The sequence below is a fragment of the Epinephelus moara genome, chromosome 22, assembly GCF_006386435.1.
Source record: "Epinephelus moara isolate mb chromosome 22, YSFRI_EMoa_1.0, whole genome shotgun sequence".
Classification (NCBI taxonomy): Eukaryota; Metazoa; Chordata; class Actinopteri; order Perciformes; family Serranidae; genus Epinephelus; species Epinephelus moara.
In genome coordinates, this window is record NC_065527.1 from 216,177 (window position 1) to 235,158 (window position 18,982).

Below are 18,982 nucleotides of genomic sequence, written 5' to 3' on the forward strand. Positions count from 1 at the left end.
AAGAGAACTGAACTGTTTGGAGCCGGGGGCTAAGGAGCTTCCCCTCGGTTCCACGGCCGACTCCGGCCGCGTCTCTTCCCCTTGTCTGAGCCCCAGAGACTGTGTGAGGGCTTTCAGCCCGAAGAACGAACTTTATTCTGTGTTTATTCAGTCTGCTCCATACCTTGTTTGCTGTGGTGAAAATAAAGGTCATTACCAACTGTTCCTGAGCACCTGTGTACTGCATTTGGGTCCATACCACACCCTTCTCACATATACATATATTTACTGCATATATACAGACATATACATGCATTTACTGCGTATATACAGACATATATACATGTATTTACTGTATATATATACAGACACATATACACATGTATTTAATGCATATATACAGACACATATACATGTATTTGCTGCATATATACAAACATATATACATGTATTTACTGTATCTATACAGACATATATACATGTATTTACTGTATATATAGACATATATACATGTGTTTGCTGTATCTATACCTACAGATATGTACATGTATTTACTGTATATATACAGACACATAGACATGTATTTGCTGCATATATACAGACGCATATTCATGTATTTACTGTATATATACACACATACACATATACATATATTTACTGTATTATACAGACACATATATACATGTATTTAATGCATATATACAGACATATATACATGTGTTTGCTGTATCTATACCTACACATATGTACATGTGTTTACTATATATATATATATATACACATATATACATGAGTTTACTGTATATATTCAGACACATGTATACATGTATTTACTGTATATATAAAGACACATATATACATGTGTTCACTGTATTTATACAGACACATAAATACATGTATTTACTATATGAAGATAAATATATACATTTATCTACTGTATATATACAAGCACATATATATACATGTATTTACTGTATATATGCAGACACACATATTTACTGTATATGTATGTATGTATGTATATATATATATATATATATACATATACATATGTATTTACTGTATGTATGCAGATACATATATACTTGACTTTGCTGTATATACACAGACACATGTAAATGTGTATTTATTGTATATATGCAGACATATACCTACATGTATTTATTGTATTTATACAGACACACATATATACATGTTTATATTTATAGACACACATATACATGTTTATATTTATACAGACACACATATATACAGTAAATACATGTATATATGCAGACATATACATGTATTTACTGTATATATGCAAAAACATATACATGTGTATGTACTGTATATGGACACAAATATACATGTAGTTACTATATATATATCTGTTTATACATATGTATGTATGTCATGTAAGAGTGTCTGACAGTCAGTGTCTGATGAGATGATCCAGACAGACTCATGGTGCCTCAGTGTCAAATCAGCCGATCCAGGATCAGGTTCAGACCCTGATCCTGATCCTGTCTGGTATGTCTGTAATTCATGCTGCTGATGGACATCTGACCGATGACACTTATTACTCTGCTGGCAAAGGGACGCTGGCCGATCAGTTACCACCACGATCCAGGAGACTAATAACATTCCTCACCTTAATGAGACAAACCTGAATGTCCCTCTGTCCTTAGACCCTGTCTTTAGACCCTCTGTCCTCAGACTCTCTGTCCCTGGACCTTCGGTCCATGGACTCTCTGTCCTTTGGACACTCTTTCCTTAGACCTTCTGTCTTTGGACCCTCTGTCCTCAGACCCACTGTCTTTGGACCCTCTGTCCTCAGATTCTCTGTCCCTGGACCTTCAGTCCTTGCACCCTCTGTCCTTTGGACTCTCTGTCTTTGGACCCTCTGTCCTTAGACTCTGCCTTTGGACCCTCTGTCCTTAGACTCTGCCTTTGGACCCTCTTTCCTTAGACCCTCTGTCTTTGGACCCTCTGTCTTCTGGTCCCTCTGTCCTCTGACCCACTGTCTTTGGACCCTCTGTCCTCAGATTCTCTGTCCCTGGACCTTCAGTCTTTGGACCCTCTGTCCTTTGGACTCTCCGTCTTTGGACCCTCTGTCCTCAGACTCTCTGTCTTTGGACCCTCTGTCCTTAGACCCTGCCTTTGGACCCTCTTTCCTTAGACTCACGGTCTTTGGACCCTCTGTCCTCAGATTCTCTGTCCCCGGACCTTTGGTCCTTGGACCCTCTGTCCTTAGACTCTCTGTCCTCAGACTCTCTGTCTTTGGACCCTCTGTCCTTAGACCCTCTGTCCTTGGGCCATCACAGCTGATAAGAACTCTCTTGGAAACACACAGAAAGAGAACAGAAGTTGTCCGAGGACAGAACCTTGTGGAACCCCGTCACTACCTTTGATGTTCTTGGACGGTTTTACATGAACAAACTGAGTTCTGTTTGAGAGACACGATTTAAATCTGCTCATTGTGAATTTCATGAGTTTCTTATATTTAAATCAAGATACTGAGAAATCGTTTATTGCCAATGACTTTTCTGCAAAGTTTTTTTTATTATTTTATTTTAATGAAAGCAGGTTGTCTTTAACCATTTAGCACTCAGCATGGGCGGCACGGTGATGCGGTGGTTGGCATTGTTGCCGACATGTTCTCCCTGTGTCAGCGTGGGTTTCCTCCAGGTGCTCCGACATGTTCTCCCTGTGTCAGCGTGGGTTTCCTCCGAGTGTTTCGACATGTTCTCCCTGTGTCAGCATTGGTTTCCTCCGAGTGTTTCGACATGTTCTCCCTGTGTCAGCGTGGTTTTCCTCCAGGTGCTCTGACATGTTCTCCTGTGTCAGCGTGGTTTTCCTCCAGGTGCTCCAACATGTTCTCCCTGTGTCAGCGTGGGTTTCCTCCAGGGGCTCCGACATGCTCTCCCTGTGTCAACGTGGGTTTCCTCCAGGTGCTCTGACATGTTCTCCCCTGTGTCAGCATGGGTTTCCTCCAGGTGCTCTGACATGTTCTCCCCGTGTCAGCATTGGTTTCCTCCGGGTGCTCTGACATGTTCTCCCTGTGTCAGCATTGGTTTCCTCCACGTGCTCTGACATGTTCTCCCTGTGTCAACGTGGGTTTCCTCCAGGTGCTCTGACATGTTCTCCCTGTGTCAGCGTGGGTTTCCTCCAGGTGCTCCGACATGTTCTCCCCATGTCAACGTGGGTTTCCTCCACGTGTTCTGACATGTTCTCCCTGTGTCAACGTGGGTTTCCTCCAGGTGCTCTGACATGTTCTCCCCGTGTCAGCATTGGTTTCCTGGTGCTCTGACATGCTCCAGCTTCCTCCCACAGTCCAAAGACATGCAGGTTAACTGGTGACTCTAAATTGTCCTAGGTGTGAATGTGAATGTGAATGGTTGTCTGTCTCTATGTGTCAGTCCTGTGATAGTCTGGTGACCTGTCCTGGGTGAACCCCGCCTACCACCCAATGTCACCTGATAGGCTCCACCCTCCTCAACCCCCAACAGAATTAGCGGTTATGGAACATGAACAAATGAATGAGTTCTACCACGGTCTGCCTGTCTCAATGTCCAACTGACAGAAGGTACTGAGCTAATGATGATACAGAAGTAAACATCTGTTCTGACTTTAGAAATGTTGATGCTAACAGTGATGCTAAGTCCAATTCTCCACCAGTTTCTAATATTCAATTTAATTCAATTTTATTTAAAAAGCCCAATATCACAAATCATAGCCTGCCTCAGATGCTTTACAGCATACAACATCCCTCTGTCCTCTGTCCTTTAGACCCTCTGTCCTCTGTCCCTCTATCCTCTGGACTCTCACAGCTGATCAGGAAAAACTCTTTAACCTCAGGAAGAGACACTGAGGATGGATCTGTCCTCAGGACGGACAGATGGACAGTAGATGTGGTAGAGAACAGATGAACATAATAAATGTACAGTGATCCATATGACACAATGAGATATTAACAGAGACAGAGACACCTGTAAAGTCTCTACTGTTTCAGGTCTGTCCGTCCCCCCTGTGGGACGTCCTCAGACAGACAGATGGACAGATGAAAGGACGGACGGACTGATTAATGGACAGAGCTCTATAAACATGTAAATCTGACCTTACCATGTTTCAAAGGCGTGGCGTCGGGGGCGGCGGCTGAATGAAGCGGCACAGCTTTAAAAAGTGTCTTCAGTTCAGCGGCGTCTCCGTTTACACAGAGGGACGTCCGGAGACAGAGGAGTCTTTGATAGTCAAATACCAGTCCACCATTATCACTGAGTGTGTGAGGGGACCTCCCGGGGCACAAGACACTCTAGCTGACTTCATTAGGATATACACAGCTGAAGGACAAATGAACGTCTTCCTGCTGCTGTTTGTTAACTTTTATCTGAACCCAGAGTTCAGAGAGGGTTTTTGCGTGTTTAATCCTTTAAATAAACAAACAAACAAATGCAACACAAAAAAAGAGAGAAAAAAACCCAGAACAGACAGTTTGAAAGACGTCTTTGAAAAATCAATAAGATTTAACTTGGCTTTTTAGTCACAAGAATGTGAAGTGATGTGTATAAATAAATAAATAAATAAATGTCTGAGTGGGGGCCCCAGTCATTATCATAGTCATAGTGTTTGTTCCAGGTGTAGCGCTGGCGTTCTGCTCTGATTGTTCTTCAGCTTCTATCAGACGGATCTCGGTCTGAAACTCGACCTGTCGTTAATGTTCCTCTGACTGAGAGTGTTTGTTGGACGGGGATTCCCCAACCTACGAGGACGTCACCAGGTGACACACAAAGAGACTGAGTGTGTTTGTGTCACTGTGAGGACCGCCACAGGCTGAACAACATTTGGTGACTCCATCATTATTTTTTATTATCATTATTCTTATTTTCTTCAACGTTTTTCAATTATAGGCCATAGATTTTTCTCTATTATTTCCTCTGTGTGTGTGTGTGTGTGTGTGTGTGTTGAGGGGGCAGTTCCATGATCAGACATGATGTCAACAATATTCAAACAAAATAAACTTCAAGAATTAATCAGAAAATCTGTCGTCACTGTTGGTTCTGACAGGAAACAACACGTTAACAGCACATCAACAATACGTCATCTACACATTTGTATAATATCAACAACACGTTAAAAACTTCTCAAAAACATGTTAATAACATGTCAACAGCAAATTAAAAACATGTGTTAACATATCAACAATATGTTAACACATCAACAATACATCAACAGCAGGTCAACAACATGTTTAGAACACATTAATTACACATTAACAACACAACAACAATGCATCAATAACATGTCAACAACACGTTAACAAGCAGGTCAACACGTTCATAACACATCAACAACACCTCAATCACTTGTCAATAACACATTTACAACACGTTAATAACACATTAACAGCAGGTCAAAAACACACAAACATTCAAACACGTCAACAACACGTCAATAACATGTCAACAGCACATAAACAGCAGGTCAACAGCACATTCATATCACGTCAACAACACCTTAACATGTTAAAAACATGTTAACAACACGTTAACGTGAAAAACACATCAACAAAACATTAACACAAACACGTTAGTAAGATGTTGACAAAAACATCAACAGCACATTAACCACATGTTGATAGAAACAGTAACAACATGTTGACTACCACACATTAACAAAACATTAATTGCACATTAACAACTCTTTAATGACACATTTCCAACATGTGAACCACACATTAACAACATGTGAACCACCTCTGAGTGAACGTAGGTTCAGGGTTAGAAGTCCTCATTAAGACATGAAGACCAACCTTTGTCAGAGTCTTCTTCATCTCCTCAGAAACCTGAACCACACACACACACACACACATACACACACACACACACACACACACACACACAGTGTGGTGACATTTAGGTGGGTATATAAGCCGCCCTGCCAGACGCTGGGAGCCACACGGACTCCTGCAGTGCCAAACTTACGTACTGTAACTCACCTGTTTGCTGCCCACCTGTCGCTCTGATCCAGGGACGTCTGACCTCACAGCATCATGCTCACCAGGTACGTCCATCTGTCTGTCTACCAAGTCAGCATCCCATAATACAACGCTCCAAAGACACTGAGGATCAAACAGAGACAGACTGAGACATTTAGGGACTGTTCTGTATTTATCAGAGGAGGAGCAGGGTTGCTGTTTTTATTCTCACCCTCCCTGAATGACCGGAGGAAAATCTATAAAACTTTGATGTTTGAAAGTTGAAATGTATTTATTTAGAATAAAGTGATTTTAAATGAAATGTCACTATTTTAGGTTAAGGTTGTTTTTATTTTTTGGAGAGAAGAATTTGTCACAAATGATGTGTTCAAGGACTGTCAGAAATTTAATATAACAACAACAACAGCAATAAATTCTATTTTTTCTTTAACTTTCTGGCTGATAAAATGTTTTGATGATTTTTAAGGGAAACATGTCTTCAAAACCCTGCCCACCTGATTTATTTTCACCATCCCAATGATTTGTTTTTATCGTCCTCCAAAATTCTTCCCTTGTTGAATGGTGGTTAATCAAATTGTCCACTTTTGGATTAGGTTGTACTTTTCAATGGCAACAAATTTCAGGGAAGTGACTGACACATGGTTTTTCTCCTTTGGCGTCCAACAGTGGTGTAATCCAGGTTCTCATTTCTAACAGCAGCCTTATGCTCAGTGATTCTCACTTTGAGATGAAGTTTTGTTTTTTGCTCCATGTCCATTAAAGCACAGGGATACTTTCTTAGACACTCACTGAGTGAGCCGATTTGTTTGTGCCGGTTCCTAATAAAAAGAACTAACCACAAAATCTGTGCCATTTCTACCTCTTTTAAAACAAAAGCAAGTTCAGAGGACGACAAATAGTAGGATCACATTCTAGCCTAACCCTAGTTGCTGAACATCTGAGATGTTCCGATGGCCGACCACCACCTGTTCCTGTCTTATATGAGCTTCCTGCTTTCAACACTCTTTGTAAATTCTTTAAAGAGTTTGAAACAATCTGCAGAAACTTTATGTGGAAAGAGAAGCATCTGTCCCAAATAACTGGGTGGAATCTCTCTGCCAACCGCCTTTGCGGTGGAGGCTGTTGATGATCTGGCATGACCCACACTGACACGGGGAGAACATGTCGGAGCACCTGGAGGAAACCCACACTGACACAAGGAGAACATATCAGAGCACCTGGAGGAAACCCATGCTGACACAGGGGAGAACATGTCAGAGCACCTGGAGGAAACCCATGCTGACACAGGGAGAACATGTCAGAGCACCTGGAAGAAACCCACACTGACACGGGGAGAACATGTCAGAGCACCCGGAGGAAACCCACACTGACACGGGGAACACGGGGAGAACATGTCAGAGCACCCGGAGGAAACCCACACTGACACGGGGAGAACATTTCGGAGCACCTAGAGGAAACCCACACTGACACAGGGAGAACATGTCAGAGCACCTGGAGGAAACCCTTGCTGACACGAAGAAAATTAACAAAAAAACAAAAAACAAAACAAAAACAATTCCTTGGTTGTACCCCTTTTCTGATGTAGTTAAGTAACGAGCCAATCAGAGCACAGCTGGAAGCAGCGGGTGTGGCCTCTGTATGATGGCTCTGTGAGGACACAAAGCTTCTGTGACTGAAGGTTGTGTTTGTATTGCAGGAAAGTTGTCCTTCTGTTGTCTCTGTCCATCCTACTGGTGGAGGGGGATTTTGACACCAACGGTGAGACGTGTTAAAATCTGATGACATCACAGTCTGACAGACATGTGACAGGTCATGTGACACGTTTTTTTGGTTCTGTGTTTCAGATGCTGGAATCCAAGCCATGTCCACAGGTAAGTCACCTGTCTGTCCCTCAGCTGTCTCTGTCCTCTCTTTCTCTCTGTGTCCCTCATCTGTCTCTGTCCTCTCTGTCCCTCAGATAAAGACTCCACGTCTGATGAAGCTCCCACAGGTGAGACACAAAATGTCTATGTGAATAAAAACAGTCAGTGATACACAAACATCTCTAAAGAACGTTAATTAAAATGTTTTGCGATCACTTGTTTTGTGTACAGACAGTTTAATGAGACAAGGAAACTGTTGATATGTTTTCAGCTCTGTGAAAGTTCAATAAACAAACTTATGTTTTTGTTGTTACTGTTGATTTTGTTTATTCAGAGAGTATGAACGCCGTCTCACCTGATCAGCCAGGTAAGATCTGACACTCACTACTTGCTCAGGTACTCTGTCCTCTACCTGCTCAGGTACTCTGTCCTCTACCTGCTCAGGTACTCTGTACCCTACCGGCTCAGGTACTCTGTACTCTACCTGCTCAGGTATTCTGTCCTCTACCTGCTCAGGTATTCTGTCCTCTACCTGCTCAGGTACTCTGTCCTCTACCTGCTCAGGTACTCTATACCTGCTCAGGTATTCTGTCCTCTACCCACTCAGGTACTCTGTACTCTACCTGCTCAGGTACTGTGTCCTCTACCTGCTCAGGTACTCTATCTGCTAAGGTACTCTGTACTCTACCTGCTCAGGTACTCTGTCCTCTACCTGCTCAGGTATTCTATACCTGCTCAGGTACTCTGTCCTCTACCTGCTCAGGTACTCTCACTTCCTGTGTTACTCTGACACCTGGTGGTTTAACATCAGAAGTGATCCTTATTAAAATGTCCCCATAAACCACCACAGTGAGACAGTGAACCCTCCGATGAGCCTGCATCTGATGGTTCTTATTTAGACACACCAACAGAAAAACGTATGATTAACATAATGATTGTCTTCAGACTTCAGACCGCTTGATTGATTGATTGACTACTGACTATTGACTATTGATTATAGATCAATTCATAAATATTCTCTGTTTGAAATGTTTGGTTCCAGATGAACCGCAGTATTATGGAGCAGGACCTTCAGGTAGGATGATGATGGTGATGATGATGATTATGATGATACCTGTTTACCTGTCGTTCACCCAACTGACTTGTGTTGATGTGTTTTAGATACGACCAGCTCCAGTTCAGAGATCGCAGACGGTGAGAGCGCAACACATAAAGAGTACACATATACACTTAACGGTATCTATCTATCTACCAGTGGCGGCTGCTGATCTTTCAAACAGGGGAAGCTCACTTTAAGTATTTCCAAAGCGCTGTCAATCACAAAGGAGTTCAGCCTCTTAGACAATTCCTCCAATCATCATGCAGACACCGAGCGTCCTCTCCCGCCTACCGCTCCATTAGGTCCCAGGGAAGCTGAGCCTCCCTGGAAGTGACAATTTTGTCGCATGTATCCAATGAGCGTCTTGCTTTGCTGCGTGAAAAAAACCATCATAGTCATGATGTGAAACGCATCCTAGCGCACGTTTAATGCAATGTCAATTCTTATTTTAATGTAAATTCAATAGTGTATATTTGACCATTTCTTCTATGAAATTTTAGGGGAAGTTCAGCCTCCCTTGTTGTCTCATAGCAATCGCATCTGCTATCTACCTGTCTGTCTGTCTGTCTGTCTGTCCACCTACCTACTTACCTATAAATGCCTCCTGTTGACTTCCATCCAGTGTGACCCCAGGAGCCAATAAAACGCTCGTCACATCTTCGCATCATATGCAGTTCGACTTCAGACAACTTTGACAGATAAAGTCGCGACCAATAAGACAGAAGTATGTGTGATTGTTGCCATGTCGACCATGTGATACTAACCATAGAAGTACAAACTGCCTCATATGAGAGTTCAGAGAAATGGAACATACGAACATGTAAAATGTACCAATAACATCACAATATTTATTAGGATGCTAGCACACATTAGCTAGCATGCTTGCATTCAATGTCTGTCACATCAGGCGCCATCTGCATCCAGCACAAATATTGCTCGGCAGGTGACGGTCACTCACCTTTAGTTGATCCCTAGTCCTTCATTTGGGTATTCCTGACCTCAACCTTTATTCATCCTGTTTCTGTTTGTGCACACGGCCCCTAAATTGGATCAACTGGCACCCTAACCTGCATGTTTTACTGTCTATCACTGCCAATTAGTATGCATTGTCCCTGCTCAAATAAACTCAATAAAGTAAAGTAAAGTAAAGTAAAGTAACCCTAGCCAACATCTGTATGTGGGTATAAAATGGGCATCAGGGGTAATACTTGGACCACCTGAGTTACCAAGCAGGGATGGGCCCAAAATAGACGCCTTATCTGGGGCCAACCTGGATAAACCCACCCAGGTGGGCAGTTGTCTCAGGGCCATTACAGACCACGTGGACGATCCTACACATCCTACCATTTTTTAGCCCATTTACCCCCCACATATAAAATTAAAACAAAACAAAACAAAAAAAAAAAAAACATGGGTGGGACCATTTCTGCTGAATGAATGAATGAATGAGACTTGATACTGGTGGATGACACTCCGTGACTTCATTAATCAGCAGCGCTTCATGTTCTCATTCATCAGTCCATTTCTTCATGTATTCATGTGTTCATCCATTTATTAATCTTTTTTATCATTGTCCTGTTTTATTTTAATATTTTGTTGTTTTTTAAGCTCCAGCAGCCAATCAGGTGACAGCACCTGGTACGTCCTGTTTACTTGTTCGAACTCTGAATATCTGTGTTTCTATAAACATTTCGGTTGGTTGGTTTGTTGGTTAGATGATTGATTGATTGACTGATTGATTGATTGGTTGGATGGTTGATAGACTGATTGACTGATAGACTGAGATTGATTGATTGGTTGATTGGTTGGATAATTGATTGATTGATTGATTGATTGATCGAATGATTGGTTGATTAGCTGGTTGGTTGGTTGGTTGATTGATTGATTGATTGATTGATTGATTGATTGATTTCAGAACCTGCTGCAGCCACCGCCATCAGTGTGGAGGAAGAAGATGGTGAGACAAAAACATGATTTTTGATTTTTAAAATCAGATACACTTTCGGGGCTGTGTATGACTCTGAGCTCTTTGTATTTATTTATTTATTTTGTAATGTTTGTTTCTTGACACAAATTTTATTGACTTATGATGTTTTTAGAAAAACATTTTATTTACTTACTGAATTTTTTTTTAAAGATATTTTTGGGGCATTTTAGCCTTTAATCGACAGGACAGATGAGTTTGAAGGGGGGAGAGAGAGAGGGAGTGACATGCAGGAAATGGCCACAGGCTGGAGTTGAACCTGGGCCCCTGCGGCAACAGCCTTGTACATGGGGCGCCTGCTCTATCCACTAATCCACTGACACCCTTACTGAATGTGCTTTTAACATTTTTTTTAACATCTTATTCAAAATACTTGAACACTCAATAAATCAAATAAATAAATAAATTTATAGTTAAACAGACACCACACAGGATTATCAGGATCTATGTTTGTATCAAAAGTATACAGGTACATGTGTAACAGAGGGTCTGACATGTTGCTGACTAAAAACTCAGGCTCAAGAGCCAGCCTAGCTAGTTAGTAGCTAGTTAGCAGGGAGTTAGCAGTTAGCAGCACTGTTTGTTTGAGAAGTTTGCCTCCTGTCTTAGTAAAGTTTAGGAAAAAGTTTATGTTTTGAGTTACAATAAATTTCTGACAGAAAGGGCTTTTTGGTAGAGCCATGAAGGTAAATAATACTTATGGTTAGCATTAGCAGCCTCGTTAGGGGTTAGCATTAGCAGCCTTTTTAAGGGTTAGCAATAGCAGCCTTGTTAAAGCAGGCTTTGCTTAAAAGCTAAAGATGGTTGTTTTTGCTGTTTGTCAGGCAGTTTGTCAGCAGATAGTTTGTTGATTCAGATTTACTTTGACATTGTTACTCTAGCTAATGGGAGCTAATGGGAGCTAGCAGGAGCTAACAGTCTAACATTGTTGAGCTTTCCAGAGGCAGGAGGAATGTGATTGGCTGACTATAATGACATAAAAATTCTGCCCAATAAAATTATGTAATCATGAAAATACTAAAGATGAAATAAAACTTTTATAAATAAAATATTATAAATAAGGTTTGTTTGTTTGTCTTACAGAAGATGAGAGCTCTGACTCTGAAGAAGAAGGAAAGAAACATTTCAGCTCGCGCTCAGCCAAACCTCAGAGTCCCGCCCTCCCACCACAAAGCCCCGCCCATGTCATTGATAGCCCTGCTGTCCCCCGTCAGCCAATCATTCCTCAGCCGAAAGCTCTGGTGAGAAACCGGACATCCAAGAGACGATCCAGGACCAACCGGCGCCAGATATAAACCACCAACCCACATGTGGCTATAAAAACATGAATCACATGTGTGAACATATTTACTCTGATAAACCTGTGTACTGTACAAACACACATGTTTAAACACACACAATCATTCTGATGGATCCAGGGGCCATTTTCAATCTAATTTTATTTGAACATTGTGTTTGGATTCTACGTCTCCTCTAACAGAATGAAATCAATTAAGACATGAGAAGAAGTCCCTGAATCTGAATCACAGTTAAAACTGATATGAATTGTCTGGATTGTTTGTGTCTTTGTAATTTGGGGATGAAGTCGTAACATTAAATGGGTTTGTCAACTACAATGCACAACTCAACATTTCAGACTATTTTTGAATATTTGTCAGGTAGAAGCCTCTGATATGTTTCATGAATTAAATCTCTGATATGTTTCATGAATTATATGTTTCATGAATTAAAGAGTAGAGCAGAGGAGGAGAGGAGAGGAAACAAGGAGAGGAGAGGAAGGCCAACTTAGCACAAAGGGTGTACTGTCTGAGAACAGAATCACTGACTGTTGCAATGAAGACTCAGCGTTTGCTGTTCGTGGCAAATGTTTCCTCGTGTGTCTCCTTCTCTGTGTCCCTGTTTATCTTTGTCTCTTTGTGTTGTCATCGCTGTTGGTCTTTCTTTCTGATTTCCTTGTTCCTGGATCTGTTGTACCAAACTCGCCCATCTACTGTCAGTTCATCAAGTACCCCTGCATCTCATCACTTCATCAACATGCAGTGTTTCTACACCATCATACTGCCAGATTACAGTCCGACTTGTCATGATAGCTGCACATCACGGCTCACTGATTTACACCTGGTATTTTGTTTCTTTGTGCTTTCACGTTGTTGACCTGTTTTTATCTGAGCTCTATGACACCACTCACCTGCCTGCCAGCTTCACCTGCCCCCCACATACCAGCATCCTGTCAACAACCTCCAATCCTCCTGATGGACCCCAGACTCCCATCCCTCACCACCACATCCCACATCATCATCATCATCATCCTTTGCGGCAATAAACCTTTTTCACCACCATTCAATCTGTGCTCTATGTTTGGTTCTAATCATGTTCACAACAGATGCATGCTCCAAAAATCAGATCAAAAATCACCAGCACATCAGCTGCTCTCCAAGGGAGAAGGCATATATGACAGTGTGGCCAAACATCAGACCAACATATTGTGAAATCTGCAGATGACACTACAGTAATGGGGCTCACTACAAAAAACAGCAAAGGTGTGTATAAGAATGAGATTAGGGACAAGTTCATATGTTGTCACAACTATCTATCTCTTAATGCTGAGAAAACAAAGGCAACTTCACAAAAACTAAAACTGATCAGTCACCTATTTATCTGTAAACAACACCTCTAAATAGCTTCAAGTTCTCAGACATCCAGATCACAGACTGTCTCCTGGCCTCAGAACATCAGAGACATCCTGATGTGTCTGAAGAAACTTGGCCTGTCCACAAAAACTCTCATTAGCTTCTATCGGTCCACAACAGAAAGCATCTCGACTGGATGGTTCAGCAACGCCACAGTACAGGATCATGAACACCTGATCAGGGCAGTGATCACCATCATCTCACATACAGGACGTTTACTCCACCTGCTGCAGGAAGAAGCACTGTATTTTAAATGTACCTGACAATAAACTTGAGCTATGGCAACGACTGATGCCAGATGTTAGCATATATTAGCTTAGTCGAATCATCCAAACAACAACAGCAACAACCCTGAAAATTACAGTTCAGCATGTTAAAACAAAATCAACAAAACAACAGTCACAATTCTTGGTATCTTTGTTAGACAATGCAGAGCTTCCATCCCTGAGGGGCATTGTTAGCCTGAGCAAGAGCGTACAGGTATGACATCACTACCTCCAGTGGCAGTTTGGCATCACAACCAGCTGTTGCAACGTTAATACTCGTGTCCTTGTTCCTTGTACTGAGTCTTTGTATGAGTATATCAGGTGGCCTCTCAGCTGCCATCTGATCTTGTTTAGAGCGTTTCTCAAAGAGCAGCAGTTAAAGTTCATAGAAACAGCAGAGAAATGTCAACTGAAAGGTCAGGAAACATTAAATCTACTGATTCAACCGACTGAACATGACTGTGTCAGCTGCTGAGTCTGAACAGGTACAAAAAACTACTGATATCTACACAGCTCAGGTTCTCAGTAGAAGTGAGGAAACAAAAACAAATACTCATTTCTAAAAAAACTGACCTGTAAATCACACAGTCACTTAAACATCAATCAATTCAATCAATTTTATTTATGAAGCCCAAACACATTTGAGAAGCACTCTTATTGATAAGAGATTTCAGACTATTGGAACAAAGGACAGTGGGCAACGTTAAAGCTACAAGTTCGTGGTATAGTTCACATTAGAGCTATAAGTTTATGGTGTAGGCCACGTTAGAGGTATTAGTTTATGGTGTAGGCCACGTTAGAGCTATAAGTTTATGGCGTAGGCCACGTTAAAGCTATTAGTTTATGGTGTAGGCCACATTAGAGCTATAAGTTTATGGTATAGGCCACATTAGAGCTATAATTTTATGGTGTAGGCCACATTAGAGCTATTAGTTTATGGTGTAGTCCACATTAGAGCTATACGTTTATGGTGTAGGCCACATTAGAGCTATAAGTTTATGGTGTAGGCCACGTTAAAGCTATAAGTTTATGGTGTGGGCCACGTTAAAGCTATAAGTTTATGGTGTAGGCCACATTAGAGCTGTAAGTTTATTGAGTACGCCACATTAGAGGCATAAGTTTATGGTGTAGTTCACATTAGAGCTATAAGTTTATGGTGTAGGCCACGTTAAAGCTATTAGATAATGGTGTAGGCCACGTTAGAGCTATAAGTTTATGGTGTAGGCCACAATAGAGCTATAATTATATGGTGTAGGCCACGTTAAAGCTATTAGTTTATGGTGTAGGCCACGTTAGAGCTATAAGTTTATGGTGAAGACCACATTAGAGCTATAAGTTGATGGTGTAGGCCACGTTAGAGCGATAACTTTATGGTGTAGTTCACATTAGAACTATAATTTTATGGTGTAGGAAACGATAGAGCTATAATTTTATGGTGTAGTTCACATTAGAGCTATAAGTTTATGGTGTAGGCCACGTTAAAGCTCTAAGTATATGGTGTTGGCCACGTTAGAGCTTTAAGTTTATGGTGTAGGCCACGTTAGAGCTATTAGTTTATGGTGTAGGCCACGTTAAAGTTATTAGTTTATGGTGTAGGCCACATTAGAGTTATAAGTTCATGGTGTAGGCCACGTTAGAGCTAGTAGTTTAGGGTGTAGCCTACGTTAGAGATATAAGTTTATGGTGTAGGCCACATTAGAGCAATAAGTTTATGGTGTACGCCACGTTCGAGCTATAAGTTTATGGTGTAGGCCACTTTAGAGCTATAAGTTTATGGTGTTGGCCACGTTAGAGCTATTAGTTTATGGGGTAGACCACGTTAAAGCTATAAGCTTATGGTGTAGGCCACGTTAGAGCTATTAGTTTATGGTGTAGGCCACGTTAGAGCTATAAGTTTATGGTGCAGGCCACATTAGAGCTATAAGTTTATGGTGTTTCCACGTTTGAGCTATAAGTTTATGTTGTAGGCCACGTTAGAGCTATTAGTTTATGGTGTAGGTCACGTTAAAGCTATAAGTTTATGGTGTAGGCCACGTTAGAGCCATTAGTTTATGGTGTAGGCCACGTTAAAGCTATAAGTTTATGGTGTAGGCCACGTTAGAGCTATAAGTTTATGGTGTAGGCCATGTTAAAGTTATAAGTTTATGGTGTAGACCACATTAGAGCTATAAGTTTATGGTGTAGGCCACATTAGAGCTATTACTTTATGGTGTAGGCCACATTAGAGCTATAAGTTTATGGTGTATGCCACGTTAAAGCTATAAGTTTATGGTGTAGCTGACATAACGTTAAGTTTATGGTGTAGGCCACATTAGAGCTATAAGTTTATGGTGTAGGCCATGTTAGAGTTATTAGTTTATGGTGTAGGCCACGTTAAAGTTATAAGTTTATGGTGTAGGCCACATTAGAGCTATAAGTTTATGGTGAAGGCCACATTAGAGCTATTACTTTATGGTGTAGGCCACTTTAGAGCGATAAGTTTATGGTGTATGCCACGTTAAAGCTATAAGTTTATGGTGTAGCCGACATAACGTTAACTTTATGGTGTAGGCCACGTTAGAGCTATAAGTTTATGGTGTAGGCCACGTTAGAGTTATTAGTTTATGGTGTAGGCCACGTTAAAGTTATAAGTTTATGGTGTAGGCCACATTAGAGCTATAAGATTATGGTGTAGACCACATTAGAGTTATTACTTTATGGTGTAGGCCACATTAGAGCTATAAGTTTATGGTGTAGGCCACGTTAAAGCTATAAGTTTATGGTGTAGCTGACATTAGAGCTATAAGTTTATGGTGTAGGCGACTTTAGCGCTATAAGTTTATGGTGTAGGCCACAATAGATCTATAAGTTTCTGGTGTAGACCACGTTAGAGCTATAAGTTTATGGTGTAGGCCACGTTAGAGCTATAAGTTCATGGTGTAGGCCACATTAGAGCTATAAGTTTATGGTGTAGACCACATTAGAGTTATTACTTCATGGTGTAGGCCACATTAGAGCTATAAGTTTATGGTGTAGGCCACGTTAAAGCTATAAGTTTATGGTGTAGCTGACATTAGAGCTATAAGTTTATGGTGTACGCCACGTTCGAGCTATAAGTTTATGGTGTAGGCCACTTTAGAGCTATAAGTTTATGGTGTTGGCCACGTTAGAGCTATTAGTTTATGGTGTAGGCCACTTTAGAGTTATAAGTTTATGGTGTAGACCACGTTAGAGTTATTAGTTTATGGTGTAGGCCACGTTAAAGTTATAAGTTTTTGGTGTAGGCCACATTAGAGCTATTACTTTACGGTGTAGGTCACTTTAGAGCTATAAGTTTATGGTGTATGCCACGTTCAAGCTATAAGTTCATGGTGTAGCCGACATAACGTTAAGTTTATGGTGTAGGCCACATTAGAGCTATAAGTTTATGGTGTAGACCACATTAGAGTTATTACTTTATGGTGTAGGCCACATTAGAGGTATAAGTTTATGGTGTAGGCCACGTTAAAGCTATAAGTTTATGGTGTAGCCGAAATTAGAGCTATAAGTTTATGGTGTAGGCGACTTTAAAGCTATAAGTTTATGGTGTAGGCCACATTAGATCTATAAGTTTATGGTGTAGGACATGTTAGAGTTATAAGTTCATGGTGTAGGCCACATTAGAGCTATAATTTCATGGTGTAGGCCATGTTAAAACTTTAAGTGTATGGTGTTGGCCACGTTAGAGCTATTAGTTTATGGTGTAGCCGACATTAGAGCTATAAGTTTATGGTGTACGCCACGTTCGAGCTATAAGTTTATGGTGTAGGCCACTTTAGAGCTATAAGTTCATGGTGTTGGCCACGTTAGAGCTATTAGTTTATGGTGTAGTCCACGTTAAAGCTATAAGTTTATGGTGTAGGCCACATTAGAGGTATAAGTTCATGGTGTAGGCCACATTAGAGCTATAAGTTTATGGTGTAGGCCACGTTAGAGTTATAAGTGTATGGTGTAGGCCACGTTAGAGCTATTAGTTTATGGTGTAGGCCACGTTAAAGTTATAAGTTTATGGTGTAGGCCACATTAGAGCTATAAGTTTATGGTGTAGGCCATGTTAAAGCTATTAGTTTATGGTGTAGGCCACGTTAAAGTTATACGTTTATGGTGTAGGCCACATTAGAGCTATTACTTTATGGCGTAGGCCACATTAGAGCTATAACTTCATGGTGTAGGCCACGTTAAAGCTATAAGATTATGGTGTAGGCCACTTTAACGCTATAGGTTTATGGTGTTTATTGTGTAGGCCACGTTAGAGCTATTAGTTTATTGTGTAGGCCACATTAGAGATATAAGTTTATGGTGTAGGCCACGTTAAAGTTATACGTTTATGGTGTAGGCCAAATTAGAGGTATAAGTTTATGGTGTAGTCCACATTAGAGCTATTACTTTATGGCTTAGGCCACATTAGAGCTATAAGTTTATGGTGTAGCTGAAATTAGAGTTATAAGTTCATGGTGTAGGCCACTTTAAAGCTATAGGTTTATGGTGAAGGCCACATTAGAGCGATAAGTTTATGGTATAGGCCACATTAGAGCTCTAAGTTTATGGTGTAGGCCACGTTAAAGCTATAACTTTATGGTGTAGGCCACGTCAAAGCTATAAGTTTATGGTGTAGGCCACGTTAGAGCTATAAGTTTATGGTGTAGGCCACATTAGAGCTATAAGTTTATGGTGTAGGCCATATTAGAGCTATCAGTTTATGGTGTAGGCCACGTTAGAGCTATAAGTTTATAGTGTAGGCCACGTTAGAGCTATAAGTTTATTGTGTTGGCCACATTAGAGCTATTAGTTTATGGTGTAGGCAACGTTAGAGCTATAAGTTTATGGTGTAGGCCATGTTAGAGCTATTACTCAACTCAACTCAACTCAAACTTTATTTATTAAGCACATTTAAAACAACCAAGGTTGACCAAAGTGCTGAACAGGTCAATAGAAATAAACAAGCAAATACAATGAGGTACCTAATAGTACACCACAATAATAACCATAAGATACATAAAATACAATACAATAAAATAAAATACAAGAGTTATAAAATAAGATCAAAATAAGCTAAAATGTTTGGGTGTCCGGCTCAACCTGAGTTAAAAGCCTGAGAGAAGAAGTG

The 18,982-nt window shown here is 40.8% G+C and overlaps 1 protein-coding gene across 3 annotated transcripts; it reads left to right on the plus strand.

The window, feature by feature from the left end:
- The first annotated feature begins 5,907 nt into the window (after positions 1–5,907).
- On the plus strand, positions 5,908–12,442 carry si:ch211-133n4.6 (uncharacterized protein LOC797776 homolog). 3 transcript variants are annotated; one of them, XM_050034805.1, is made up of 10 exons: positions 5,908–6,021; positions 7,653–7,714; positions 7,801–7,827; positions 7,914–7,946; positions 8,153–8,185; positions 8,861–8,893; positions 8,980–9,012; positions 10,526–10,555; positions 10,833–10,874; positions 11,985–12,442. In XM_050034805.1, the coding sequence occupies exons 1-10, from the start codon at positions 6,011–6,013 to the stop codon at positions 12,194–12,196; spliced, it is 516 nt and encodes a 171-aa protein (XP_049890762.1). In that variant the 5' UTR covers positions 5,908–6,010; the 3' UTR covers positions 12,197–12,442. The 3 variants fall into 3 exon arrangements, with proteins under 3 accessions (XP_049890762.1, XP_049890763.1, XP_049890765.1); XM_050034806.1 differs by lacking the exon at positions 10,526–10,555; XM_050034808.1 differs by lacking the exon at positions 7,653–7,714 and having other exon boundaries at positions 5,917–6,021.
- The last annotated feature ends 6,540 nt before the right edge of the window (positions 12,443–18,982 follow it).

What these genes read in the sequence shown, in the direction of transcription:
- si:ch211-133n4.6 (XM_050034805.1), top strand. An exon ending in CAGTTCAGAGATCGCAGACG is followed by an intron (nt 9,013 to 10,525) that starts GTGAGAGCGCAA and finishes TTGTTTTTTAAG; the next exon opens with CTCCAGCAGCCAATCAGGTG. An exon ending in CAGTGTGGAGGAAGAAGATG is followed by an intron (nt 10,875 to 11,984) that starts GTGAGACAAAAA and finishes TTTGTCTTACAG; the next exon opens with AAGATGAGAGCTCTGACTCT.